Source organism: Zonotrichia albicollis, chromosome 1, assembly GCF_047830755.1.
Source record: "Zonotrichia albicollis isolate bZonAlb1 chromosome 1, bZonAlb1.hap1, whole genome shotgun sequence".
In the NCBI taxonomy this organism is placed as follows: Eukaryota; Metazoa; Chordata; class Aves; order Passeriformes; family Passerellidae; genus Zonotrichia; species Zonotrichia albicollis.
Genome location: NC_133819.1, coordinates 80,583,508 through 80,596,065, shown reverse-complemented (window position 1 = coordinate 80,596,065; position 12,558 = coordinate 80,583,508). Strand labels below are relative to the sequence as shown.

General features: G+C 39.1%; 1 protein-coding gene across 3 annotated transcripts in view; it reads left to right on the top strand.

The window, feature by feature from the left end:
* The window catches only part of TRIO (trio Rho guanine nucleotide exchange factor), a 247,613-nt gene that overhangs the window by 145,435 nt on the left and 89,620 nt on the right, over positions 1 to 12,558 (top strand). For all 3 annotated transcript variants that reach the window (XM_074545600.1, XM_074545608.1, XM_074545618.1), the window contains exons 19-23: positions 907 to 1,021; positions 5,386 to 5,501; positions 8,750 to 8,872; positions 11,631 to 11,825; positions 11,937 to 12,052. In XM_074545600.1, coding sequence (XP_074401701.1) covers positions 907 to 1,021; positions 5,386 to 5,501; positions 8,750 to 8,872; positions 11,631 to 11,825; positions 11,937 to 12,052 — 665 coding nt within the window. The remainder of the gene's footprint in view (positions 1 to 906; positions 1,022 to 5,385; positions 5,502 to 8,749; positions 8,873 to 11,630; positions 11,826 to 11,936; positions 12,053 to 12,558) is intronic.

The following is a 12,558-nucleotide window of genomic DNA, read 5'->3' as shown; positions in this document are numbered from 1 at the left end:
AGACATTTTCCAGCCTCACCATGAAAGACTACTAAGAGAATAAAACTTTTTTGTTAGAGACCTTCTTGTTCTCATTATGCAGATTACAACACTCCAAAACATATTAACAGAACTCAAAGTATACAACCTAATAGATCCTTCTGCAGCTGGCATGAATTACTAATCTTTGTTTTAAAATGGTATGAGAAATTACTTAGTATCTTTGTTAGTGTATCAAACCATTCTACATTCATCTAACCTTTTACAGTAGCATTCTATAATTTGCATGTTAAAAATGAAGCAGACAACCCATATGTATTATTTGATATTTGTTAAGATGAAGATGACAACTGAGCTGAGTGCTTGCAATATAGTGGCAAGGACTGAAAGCTCTCAAGGCTTTGCCTTCATATTTTAAGAGCAGATATTATTATTTTAGCACTTTTGGTTTCACTTCAGCCAAACACTCACTTTTTGTTTAAAGTACTGATGGATGTTTTGGAATATACAGGTAGCTACACAGCCATGTGCACTGTTTACAGAGTAAGCAGCTCCAGGTGGCACATGGCACATTCAGTAAGCAAACTTCTCTGTGAACTCTGAGTCATGCTGAAAGCCCTAGAGCAGATAATTGCTTTTCAGGTTCTTCAGAAAAGATAAATAGCATTTTATTAATTTATTTTATTTATTTTATTTGTATTTGTTCATCTGCTTTGTTGTTTCTCTGCCAGGTAAGTTGTAACTGCTATTTGGCAGAATATCGGTTCTAATAGTTGGCTTGGCTTGGCTTACTTGTAGAAGAGATTTAACGTGCAATGTTTTCCAAAACTGAAGAGGGTAACAAAAAAGAGAGTTAGGAAGATCTGTAATTTCTTCTGCATGTTTATTTGTGCATCTTCAAATAAACTTGTACCTTTGACTCTCTAGGCCTGCACACTGGCTCGGAGGAATGCTGATGTCTTCCTGAAATACCTGCACAGGAACAGTGTCAACATGCCAGGGATGGTGACACACATCAAAGCACCTGAACAGCAAGTGAAAAGTAAGGGGCTTCTTGTTCTCTTTCTTCTCACAAGAATGTGATCATCCTGTGCTGTGGTGTGTGTGGGGACAGAGTAGTGAAGCCTGCCCAAGTGGAAGGATTTCTGTCAGGCTTAACAGGAAACAAATTGCTTGCACACTTTGAAGGTGCTGACAGTTTCTTCAAAGTCTCTCATACTCTAATGAAGTTGCTTGGAATTTTTTTATCTGCTACTTACACCTAATCTTCTTTCTATTTGAAACTCAAATGTGTTGCTTTTATTGAGACAATGAGGTAGTAAACTTCCACATGATAATGTTTGGTCTGAAGCCAAATGAGAGCTGATCAGTGTAAGCTTATTCACTGTGTTGGTGTCAGGCATTCTGCAAGTTCCCTGGGAGTGCCAGAGTGATAAGAGATTTTTGCTTGTATGATGCCCTTGAGCTCTTCAGGTAGTTTGAATCAGTGCTGAGGAACTTCATGAAGTATGGGGTAACTTACATCATGTTTTAACTGCATGTGTGGACAGGCAGTAGCTGAGGTGAAGCTGGAAAGAGCTACTGCGTGAGGCTTGGCTTTTGCTAAGATTAATAATACATAGTACAGCTTTAGGGGGTAATAAGCACTCCAGGGAATGGAGAGAGAGAGACCTGTAGGGCTTTGAGGGACAAAAGTGCAAAAATTAATAGGGTATGCATAACTGCTGGGTGTGGTACAGAACAGAGATCAGTGAGATTCAGAAGTAAATATTGCATTTTAATAATTTAATTGCCAGTCATATTCTGCTCTATGCATTTTGAAACTGTGACTGAACACTCTGGCCACACTACAGTCTCAAAACCATAGAAGTCTAATTTTTAATTAAATGCTGTTTGCACCTACCCAAAGGGGAGTTATGCATGTGATGTAGCCAGACTCAAGAGGAGCATGGCAGTAAGTCCAGAGAAAAAGTTGAAGCAAGAAAAATTCTGAATGGGAGAAAGTGTTACAGCAAGATGGGTTAGAGCAGGTAGCCCAGAGAGGTAGGAGGATCTGTACCCCTAAGAATTTTAAAAACTTAGTTGAACAAGCCTCTGGAAATCTTTAAAGTTAGTGGTGCTTTGAAGAGGAGATTAAAACAGATGGCCTGCAGAGGTCACTTCCACACCAATGTACTTGATGACTTTATTGGAAAAGGACATGTTCACTTTAAATACAAGGGGTAAACAGCTCGTTGTTTTTCCTCTGTCCCCAACATTTCTAGAACTGTACAAGAGAAAATCTCAACACAAATGCCAGCAGTATCAATAACTGAAGCTGACATTTGTCACTTAGTTCTTCTTTCAGTAAGAGACAAAGAAAACAGAGCAGAGGAAAGCAGGAAGTTGTAGCTACCACACTTACTGAATATTAGACAATTTTTTTTAAATTCAGTTTTGAAATCTGTATAGGAACAGTCATTCTGAGAAATGTAAATGTGCTTATATGAGGAAAGAATAGAAAGATTTCTATTAATGTCCTTAAGAGTAATAATTACATATCAGAACCATAGTGTTATGCATGTTCTGCATACATTTAAAATTCTGGATGAGTGATACATGTTTAGAAAGCAACAAAAAACCAACAAAAATCCAAGTAGAAAAAAATAAGCTGTTCCCTCTATAAACCATGTAATTTATGCTTCTGAGAATTAAACATGAGTTAAGATAGAACTGGTGGGGACTCCTTCCTGTTAGGTCTCAATGGTATAGTGGTAGCTGAACAAATGATAAAAATGTTCACTCCTGTTCAAATATGCGTGTCAAGAAAAAAAGAGATCTCCTTTCACCTCTTTTCTAAATTGAGGAAAAAAAATGGAGTGCTTATTTTAGTGAAAGAGAGGTTACATACGTTCTAATAGAGCATTACAACTCAGATGTATGCTTGACACTGGCAGACTGCAATCAGTATATAGTTTATAAATTAATGCCTTAAAAACTTGAGTAAGCTTTGAGTTCCTGCAGAACTGCTGAACATTTTTCAAAAACCTCATTCAGTGGCATACTTTATCCTTATTCCCAGATGCAGAATAAGTTATCTGGAAAACTGATGTCTTAATCTAGGCAAAGTTTACCTAAGCATATGCTTCATGGGGAACAGGAATTGCAGTGGCACTGAACTCTGAGGGGTGTCCTTTTGTCCCTGCATGCCAGTGTAAATAGTTTCTGTGATATGCACTTAAGGATACCCAATCATTGTCTCACTTAGGAAGGAACTGTGGCCTAAAACTGTGCTGTGGCAGGTGGATTGAGTTGGGGACAATTCCTGTAAGCCCAGAGATGAGAGCATCTTCATCTTTGCTTCTGCTGCTAAGGTTGTGTGCATCTGTGTTACCTGTCTGCTGTACAGGCTGCGACTGAGCGTGGTTCAGGAGCTTATCCAATGGTGCTTATATTTTTAGATAGGTTGATAGAAGGATGCATAGAGACACCTGAGAGCTCTTTGAGCCTGGAGAAGCAGCTGAAACTTTAGGGAACAATACTAACAAATGTTGGAATCAAAGTAAATAACAGCAACAGGGACTATGGTTCAGGTGGCTTGAGATACAGAGATGCTTTTCCAAACCTAGCATTAAATATTGATGTTTTTTAACTTCCTTAGAGTAGTTTATAGAATATTTTTTCTTCTATTTGCCAGTCCAAGAAATTAATGGCACTAACACTAACAGTGCCCAGCCAAATATCTCTCACTGCCTTGCCATCTGTATCGTGTCCTCACAGAACAAATGCTGTTCCAATTTGCTAAATTCACCTCACTTGCTCTTTGTCAGAACTACTTTGCTTGCGTCACTGTCAAGATGTCTCTTTTTATATGGTGTGTCCAGTTGGGTGTGTTGCATTGTACAATGATAATAGTGTCCCGCCCACTCCACCTCCCTGCCTCCTGAAATCTGGCATATACTCTGAGCAAGTGTTTTGGAGGTGACATAAGGCAGAAATTAAACTGAGAAAGCAGGGGAGGCTCACAGCAGATCAGCTCATAACTTGGCATATGAGGGGAGCCTGACCAGCAAAAAATAAAAACCTTGGCCACAGTGACCACATTCCGACCAAAAGCAAATTCTGGGTGATCTCTGCACCCTGTGGCAAGTGGGAATATGGTGCTTGTAAGCAGAAGGATGTTGGCAGTGATGCAGACACGTTTCATAATCCTCAGGGGGGCTGTGACAAGTGGTTGTGTTTGATCCCAGATCTCTGATGAGGTAGACAAAGATGCATTTCCCCTCAGGCTTCCTGTTATTTGAGCTTCTCTTGTCAAACTGTTTCTTGGAGTTCTTAGCTTTTGGGATGCAAAGCATGGTGGACTTGCACAGTGGGAGAGCAGAATGCAGAGACCATAAGACCCCTAGCGCCCGATAGCCTTCACTTGTAATTATGGATCATGGAAAATAGTCAGCTCTGGGTATAAGTAGAAAAGCAAGTAGTGTTGGTGTAAAAAGACTTTTTTATGGTTTCTTCTGCTTCTGCTGGACCTCTCATTTGTCTCTGTGCAATTGCAGCAGAATCTCCTGGTGGAGAGGTTGAGTGTCCCCATTCCCCTGTGCTCAGCTTGCCCTCCCAGGTTTGCAGTAGCTACAGAGTCAAGTAGAGCTGCTGCTTTGGAAGCAGCAGTGGGTAAAGTGAGCTTCACAGGAAACTGCTAGTATTTCTTTTTTTTGATGGAAAAACCATAAGCATTAAAGAAGCAGAATTCAGATAAGGTCCTCTGCATATTGTAAGCCCAAGGTCTTTGCTAGGAAGAATTTAAAAGGTTGGACATGTGGGATTTGGATGTGAGTTTTCTGATACTCAGGAATAACAAACTGTGGAGTTAATTATTTGATTACCTGGAAGTTGTGTCAAGGTTCAGTGAACATTCATATTTAACAAGTCAGCTTACTTATGCTGCATTTGATCTTGTGGTGACCTGAGGTTGTACATTTGTTCATCTGTATTTAATCATTAAAATACTTTATAGAAGACTAATATATTAAAAATTCCTTTTTTTACTTCAATATAATACGTTAAGCATGTTGTGATTACTTTTGCATGCTTATTCTTTCTGAAGAAACCCCATCAAGTGCATCTTTGTCAGCCTACATTTTCAAACCTGCTATAAGCAGTGGCAGTACCCTTGTGAAAAATATTTAAGGAGAAAAAAACATGTCAGTAGTAAGTTTTAATTGCATCTGTAGTTTCTTTAACCAGTAGTTCTGTAAGTAATGAAAAAGGAACACTCCGAGTTTCATTAGTATCAGGGAAAAAAGCAAAACAAAGACTAACAGAGCAGGTGTATAATAAATTCTACAATGTAAAGTACTTTATTCTCCTGATTTTAGTGTGATATTTTAAATTTGATTGTCATAAGCCCTGTTTTCATTTCTTCAGATATCTTGAATGAACTCTTCCAGAGGGAGAACCGTGTGCTGCATTATTGGACCATGCGTAAAAGGCGTCTTGATCAATGCCAGCAGTATGTGGTGTTTGAAAGAAGTGCCAAACAGGTGAGGGTTTTATATAAAATCCTCTTTGGTATGATCAGGGGTTCACTGTCCTCTCACAGTAACAAATTTGTCATTCACTTCAATATTTCAAATGGTTAAAACATCAGAAGGATTGAAGTAGCAAGTTGAATTCTTTGCCTCCCCTTTAATACAGAACAACTAAATCTGGCGAGGCAGTGTGTCTGTAACTATTGTAACTTAAAGGTGATGTTTTGCTTTTGCCAGCTTTGTCTGGTACTGGCAAATCTAATTTCTGCAAGCCTGTGTTTGACAAATTGTTATGCTTGTTAACTTTTACACACACACCTAATTTGTCTGGGGAAATTACAGGCAGCAGCATTTTTCTCAGATGTTGGAGGAAAAATATCTAATTAAGTTGATTGGCAGTTCTAGAAATCTGACAAGTTGGATAACTCATTAAACAATAATAACTGAATTACTGTGATTTTTCAGTTCTTTGTATTTGGTTTCATGGTTTCCTGCATGATAGATACACCTCTTGGTATTTTGTTGAATTTATCAGTCTGAAAAGGACTATTAAGTAACTACCTCACATGCAAAAAAAATTTCCTTCACTAATCAAAACACATGCCTTAAAAATAAGTAGGGGGTTCAAGGCAGAAGTGGTAAGTGATGGTTTTTTAGTTGTTGGGGTTTTTTTTAACTGATTATAAGACAAAGAAAGGAAGCTATCTGTTCCTGTTCTGCAGAAAATGACACAATGACCATAGTGTAAAATATAGTCAGATCCTCTTAAAAGGGCTCAAAAATCTAATCTTTTATTTCTTTCTGACAGCTAATTTAGACAATACTGTTGTTTAAATACTGTTGTTTAAATACTGTTGGTCTGGTTTGCTCTCTTGAATGAATTTTCAAGTCTGCTTTTCATGCTTTCACAAAGAAGTTAATGCAAGATGCATCTTGGAGTGAATTTGAAGTCTGATACTTCTTTAAAATAACACCACCATCTCTTCCCTACCCCCCTGCCCTCGCCTCCCCGCCCTACTTTTGAATAACCTTAATTTAAACCTCTGACAAGCACATGATCTACTTGTTTTTGTATAGAGATTACTAACCAACAGTCAAACACTGGAGATAAAGATCTGTCAGCATTTTCATTGTAAATCCCATTTTTCAGCAATCACCAGTTCAGTCATCAAAAAGCAAAGCGAACCAAACCATATATGGGACTCTACAGTGATTAGCCAAAAAAAATGGAAGTGTTGCTGTCTTCATTTAGATGTCTTTCTGGAATTTGGAAGAACCTGTTCCTTGTGCTTTCAGAACTTGATGCCCTTGTGATGGAAAAGATACCACACCAGTTTGCAAGAACAGGGTTAGATTCTCAAATCCTTTCAGAGTTAAGGGCTTACCTGATCCCTAAACTGATTCCTCCAGTTCTTGTAGTGATGCCTCAGGTGAAGTAGAAACTTATCTAAAGTGTAGGAATTTAGATCATGTCGAACTTTATGTCATATTGTGCCTCTAAAGAGCTGCCAGCAAGTTACAAAAAGACAACATCATTTTATTCTCATGGCGGGGAGATTGGAACTACATGATTTTTAAAACCATCAAAACCATTCTGTGATTTGGGGAAGGGCGGCTTTTTGTTTATCATTCATTCTAGCACTGTGTTATAAACCCACTAAAAAAAGGCAGAGATGTATTAAATGTTGTTGGTAATATGGTAGCCGTGCTGTGCCTGTCCATATTAGTCTTCACTTGCAAAGTTGACATTGGAATGACAACATGTGTCATAGAGGTGGTTGGTTGCAATGTTGCTTTTTTGACAGAAGTCCAACAGATGTTCCATCAGCAACTTTTAAAACTATAGGCCCCTCTTATCAGGCTTGCACCTGCATCAGTATGTGACTAAGAAAATGGCATCTGGCATTCACATTTGGTGTTGAATTTTGAAGGCTTTCTACTCATTTCAGATTCTGCACCAAGAAGGAAAAACATTTGAAGTGGAAGTAAGGGAATCAACGTTGTTTCATCACAGTTTTGATGAGCTTAAATCATTGGTGAAATTATAGTACAGACAGTGCCTTTTCTGATTCATTGTAAGGCTATGTGTGTGAAACATACATATCTACTGTCCACCAGGATAAATCTTTTCCTGTTCTTGGTAGTGTGGATAGATAATGCTCATAATTTCAGGTTATCCTTTCAGGGAAAGAGTGAACACCCACCAGCATTCTACTACTTTTTCTCTTGGGTTATTAAATTTTTGCCTTCTGTTCTGTGTATTTACTGAAGATACAGAAGCTACACATGCATTTAGTAATAAGGTGGTTCTAAGCAAGCTGTGTAAAACTCTTTGAACATCTGCTATTGGCTTTTTCAGAGACGAGAAGTTTCTAAGCTCCCATCCCTCTGCCCGCTGCTGTAGGAAGCCTGTATTGAGAGCTGCAGGACAGTTGTCAGTTAGATTTTCACTGTTATGCAGCAGTTGGAGACAGCTCTTGCTTTTTTCAGGAGCCAGAGATTCCTCACGACCACTGAGTTATGCTTAAAAGGGCAGCAGGTAATGTGGGTAAATCATAGATAATTACAAAGATGATAATTTTTCATAATAGTGAGCAAATGAAGTGTCAGATGTGGAAGGCAAACAATCTTAGTTTGCAGTTCTTTGTTCTTGGGTTTTTTTCTACTTATACATACATAAATTGCTTTAACTGAGGCATCTCACTGTTCCTTCTCTGCTGCAGGTTTTATTTCCAGGAGCACAGACCACACTTTGTGAGGCTGGAATACATGCCAGCAAAAGCGATAGTTAAATCTTACATGCTTGTAAAGCTTAGCCTGTACACTTGGTGGTCTTATGCACATTTTTACATGTTGGAACTCATATATTTCTAAGCATGGCTGTCCCATGTGGCACCAAAAAAGTGATTTTTTTTTCTTTTTCCTCAGCTGAGGAAAGTATACTATCAAAACTATGAACATAATTAGTTAAAACTTTTTAATAGTGAACTGCTCTAGTCCTGCAGTAGTGGACTTCCCTGAAGTGTTTGGATTCATACATCATTTTTAATTCTTTAAGCATTGCTTCATAGTCTTTGTGAATTATTTCAGAGTTATGAACTATTTGGTATTGTAGAGGTATTAGATGATTGCCACAAGTGACAAGGAGTAAAATTCACCTGTGGCCAAACTGTGTGTGTGAAATACTGATTACAGATGTTTTTTGTTGGCAAAAATATATTGTCTTTTCTCTCACTTTTCTTCATTAATGCTTTATTTAGGCTCTGGAATGGATTCATGACAATGGAGAGTTTTATTTATCCACACATACTTCCACTGGTTCCAGTATCCAGCACACTCAAGAGTTGTTAAAAGAACATGAAGAGTTTCAGATCACAGCAAAGGTAAAATAATTTTTTTTAATTATCACAAAATACTTAGAGTTGGAAGGAGCCCCTGGAGGTAATTAGTCCAATCACCCTGCCATGATAGAGTCCCCAAGAGCAGGTTACACAGGAATGTGTCCAGGTGGGTTTTGAATGTCTTCCCAGAGGGAGAGACTCCATGACATCCCTGGGCAGTCTGTTCTGTGCCCTGCCACCCTCAGCGCAAAGAAATTCTTCCTCATGTTGAGATGGAACTTCTTGTGTTCTAGTTCATGGCTGTTAGTCCTTGTCCTGTCACTGGGCATCACTGAAGAGTCCGGTATCATCCTCCTGATAGATACGTTTGAGATATTTTATATTTTGGTGAGATTCCCCTCTCACTCTGCTCCAGACTGAACTGGCCCAGCTCCCTCAGTCTCTCCTCATTAGAGAGGTGCTCCAGACCACAAACCATCTTTGTGTTGCTCTACTGGACCCTCTCCATTAGCTCCTTGTCTTTCCTGAACTGTGGAAACCAGAACTGAACACAATACTCCAGATGTGGCCTCATTGGGGTCAAGAAGAGTGTCAGGATCACCTCCCTCGACCTGTGGCCACACTTTTCCTGATGCACCCCAGGATACTGTTGGCCCTCCTGGCCACCAGGGCTCTGCAGGCTCATGCTCATCCACCAAGGCTCCCAGCTCCTTCTCCACAGAGCTGTTACCTAGTAGATCAGCCAACAACCTCTGCTAGTACTGGGGCTATTTTCCCCAGGTTGCAGGACCCTGCCTTAGCCCTTGTTGAACTTCAGTAGATTCCTCTGCCCAGCTCCCCAGCCTGTCGAGCTCCCACTGAGGCAGCACAGCTGGTCCCCCGAGTTTCATATCATCAGCAAACTTGCTGAGGGTGCATCATGTTCCTTCTCCAGCTTGTTGATAACCAAGTTGAGTAGAAGTTGAATTATGTAAGATTTGAAACAAAATAAAACAACTGAATTCCCCTTGCCCATCAAAAAATCCCCCAAGGATGTGTCCATCAAGATCTGTTTACTTGCAGTGGTTTCTGTCTGTATTTCTGCTGAGAATAGAATAAAACAGAAGATAAGGAGCAGATACTCATTGTTACTGGAGCTCCATGAGCCCCATATGCTGTTGATGTCTCATGACAAAATCACAGTGAAGTAGCTTAACAATGTTTTCAATACCTACAAATGTTTCAGGGCCTTTAATTTCCACTTTCATATCTTCATCATTGTGGATTGCTGAATGTTCATTGAGGGTATAAAATACAACAAGCTGTATTATTATTCTAATTATTAATTAGAAGATATTAGAAAAATTAAAGCTTTATTTGTTAGGTAACTAATTTTATTAAAGTATTCTGTGCTTCTCCTGTAAACGTTTTTGAGTCAGGCAGCAGAATGGTATTCTGCATCTCTGGAGGCCTTTACAGGCCTGAGGCTGTAAAGTTGTCACTCCTGAGGCTTTCCAGTTTTCCCATGTGAAAGACAGACAACCATTGCATGACTGAACTACCTGAGTTTGTAGCCTTGTCTTGTCTCTGTTTTATGTTACCACCTGTTCAAACTGTCACCCGTTTCTCCCTCTGGCTCTCCAACCTTCATAGAGAAATAATCAAGCCCAGGAAAATAAGCGAGTGTTCATTTGTCTGAAGGATCACCTCAGAAGAGACTTGGAGATGGAGATGGTCAAGGGACATGTGGGAAGGGACAAAAGAAAATCCAGAAAGAACAGAGATCACTTTTGATGTTCAAACCTGGATTTTCTTCTGTTTGATCTTTGCTTCAGACTTTGATTTCCTGGATCCCTTCCAGTATGCAGAGCACCACTACTCCTTCTTATTCCGTCTTTCAGCCTGCAGATGACATTGGTGCCCCTTTTGAAAGGATGTTGTTTGTGTCACTCCCTTGGCACCTGCTGGGAGGATATGTTAGCCCTTGCTAATTCCATACTGACAAGAAATGCTTGGATGAGGGACCATTAGGGAATGAAAAGAATTAAGAGAGGACAAACTTGATTTTTTCAATAATGTACGAGTCAAGTTTTTATTGACTGTTTTGCTTAACTCCCTGCTAGCAAGGGCCCTGACTCCACTCATGACAGAGAGGTGGATGTGTAAACTCATCCATTGTGGATGATTTATGATTTACATGAAAGAAAGTGCATAATTTTAGGCAGTTTGTCATTTGGGAAAAGCATTTAGAGATTTGGTGATGACTACTTGTTTCTCTTAGTTTCTCTCAAACAGTTCTGTGCCAACAAAGCATAATATAGAAAAGATTTAAAGAATTCAGTCTTCATCCATTAAAGAGTAAAGCATATAACGAGATTTACTTCCATCTCCTCATTTCTGTGGGGTCTAAAGGAGGTAGATTCTTGGGACTGTGGGCCAGGTCTAGTATCAGTGTTTCAGTGGTAATAAAAAAAGTACCCTCTTTGGCATGAGAATGCCTTTGTATTGATGCAAGAGTACTCATGCTGAAAGGCTTGCCTAGCAGAATTTAATCTCTGGGTTAGATATGAAGCATATATTTCAAAGAAAAATAAACAATCTGCTTCTAGTCATGTAATAATAAAGCCTAAGAAAACCTACATAAATCTTGTGCTATTTTTAATAAGTAAAAGGTATCTGTTTAAAGGAGTTCTGGGAAGAGAGAGGAAGAAGGTAGCTTCTTCAATTCCTTCTCTAATTGCACTTAGTAGCAGTTAAGCACAGTGACCCCCTGCATGACAGGTAGAGCTTGTAACTGTTCGATATTTTCCTGTTTTCATAGCAAACCAAAGAGAGGGTGAAGTTGTTGATACAGCTGGCTGATGGCTTTTGTGAAAAAGGGCATGCTCATGCAACAGAGATTAAAAAATGTGTCACAGCAGTGGATAAGAGGTACAGAGACTTTTCCCTGCGCATGGAGAAATACAGGACCTCTTTAGAGAAAGCTCTGGGTATTTCCTCAGATTCCAATAAATCGGTAAGAGAAATTTGAGTGTGATGACAGACAAACAAGCTTTACTTGCATTTGATTTAGCTACTTTTTTCTCCTGTCTCCTTCCTTAATCAATTCTTCCTTTCTTTAATAAAGAGCAAAAGCTTGCAGCTGGATATAATCCCAGCCAGTGTCCCTGGGTCAGAGGTGAAACTGCGCGATGCTGCTCATGAGCTTAATGAAGAAAAACGAAAGTCTGCCCGCAGGAAAGAGTAATACATTTATTTATTTTTAATCAATGAGAATGCATAAATCAATCCTGATATGAAACAACTGTCATGGCTTGTCTGGCAGCTTAGAAATTATATAAATGGTAAAAAGAGAGTGATAGTACTCAGTATCTCTTATTGCCGTTTAGTCACATGCTTGTTCTAGTAGATAATTCTAACATAACAGAATCTTAAACTTTCAAAACTGTTAGACTTCTTTTAATATGCTTTTTCCTTTTTAGAAATAATGTGAAATAAATGTGTAAGGGGAGGAAGCAAGACAAAAGTTAAATGACTGTAGCAGTGCAAAGTGTTAGAGAAAAAATTGCATCTCCTTCCCCATTTCTTTTTGTCCTGGTTAGTAATGGAGGGATGTTACCTCATAGGTTTTCTTCCTCTGTAGTCTCTCTTCGCATTTCACTTCTCAGATTTTTCTTGCTGCAGTGGAAAAGCAAAAGCTGATGAGGAGAGCGATGTGTTCTGGTTATTATGCATTCACAGTGGTCTAA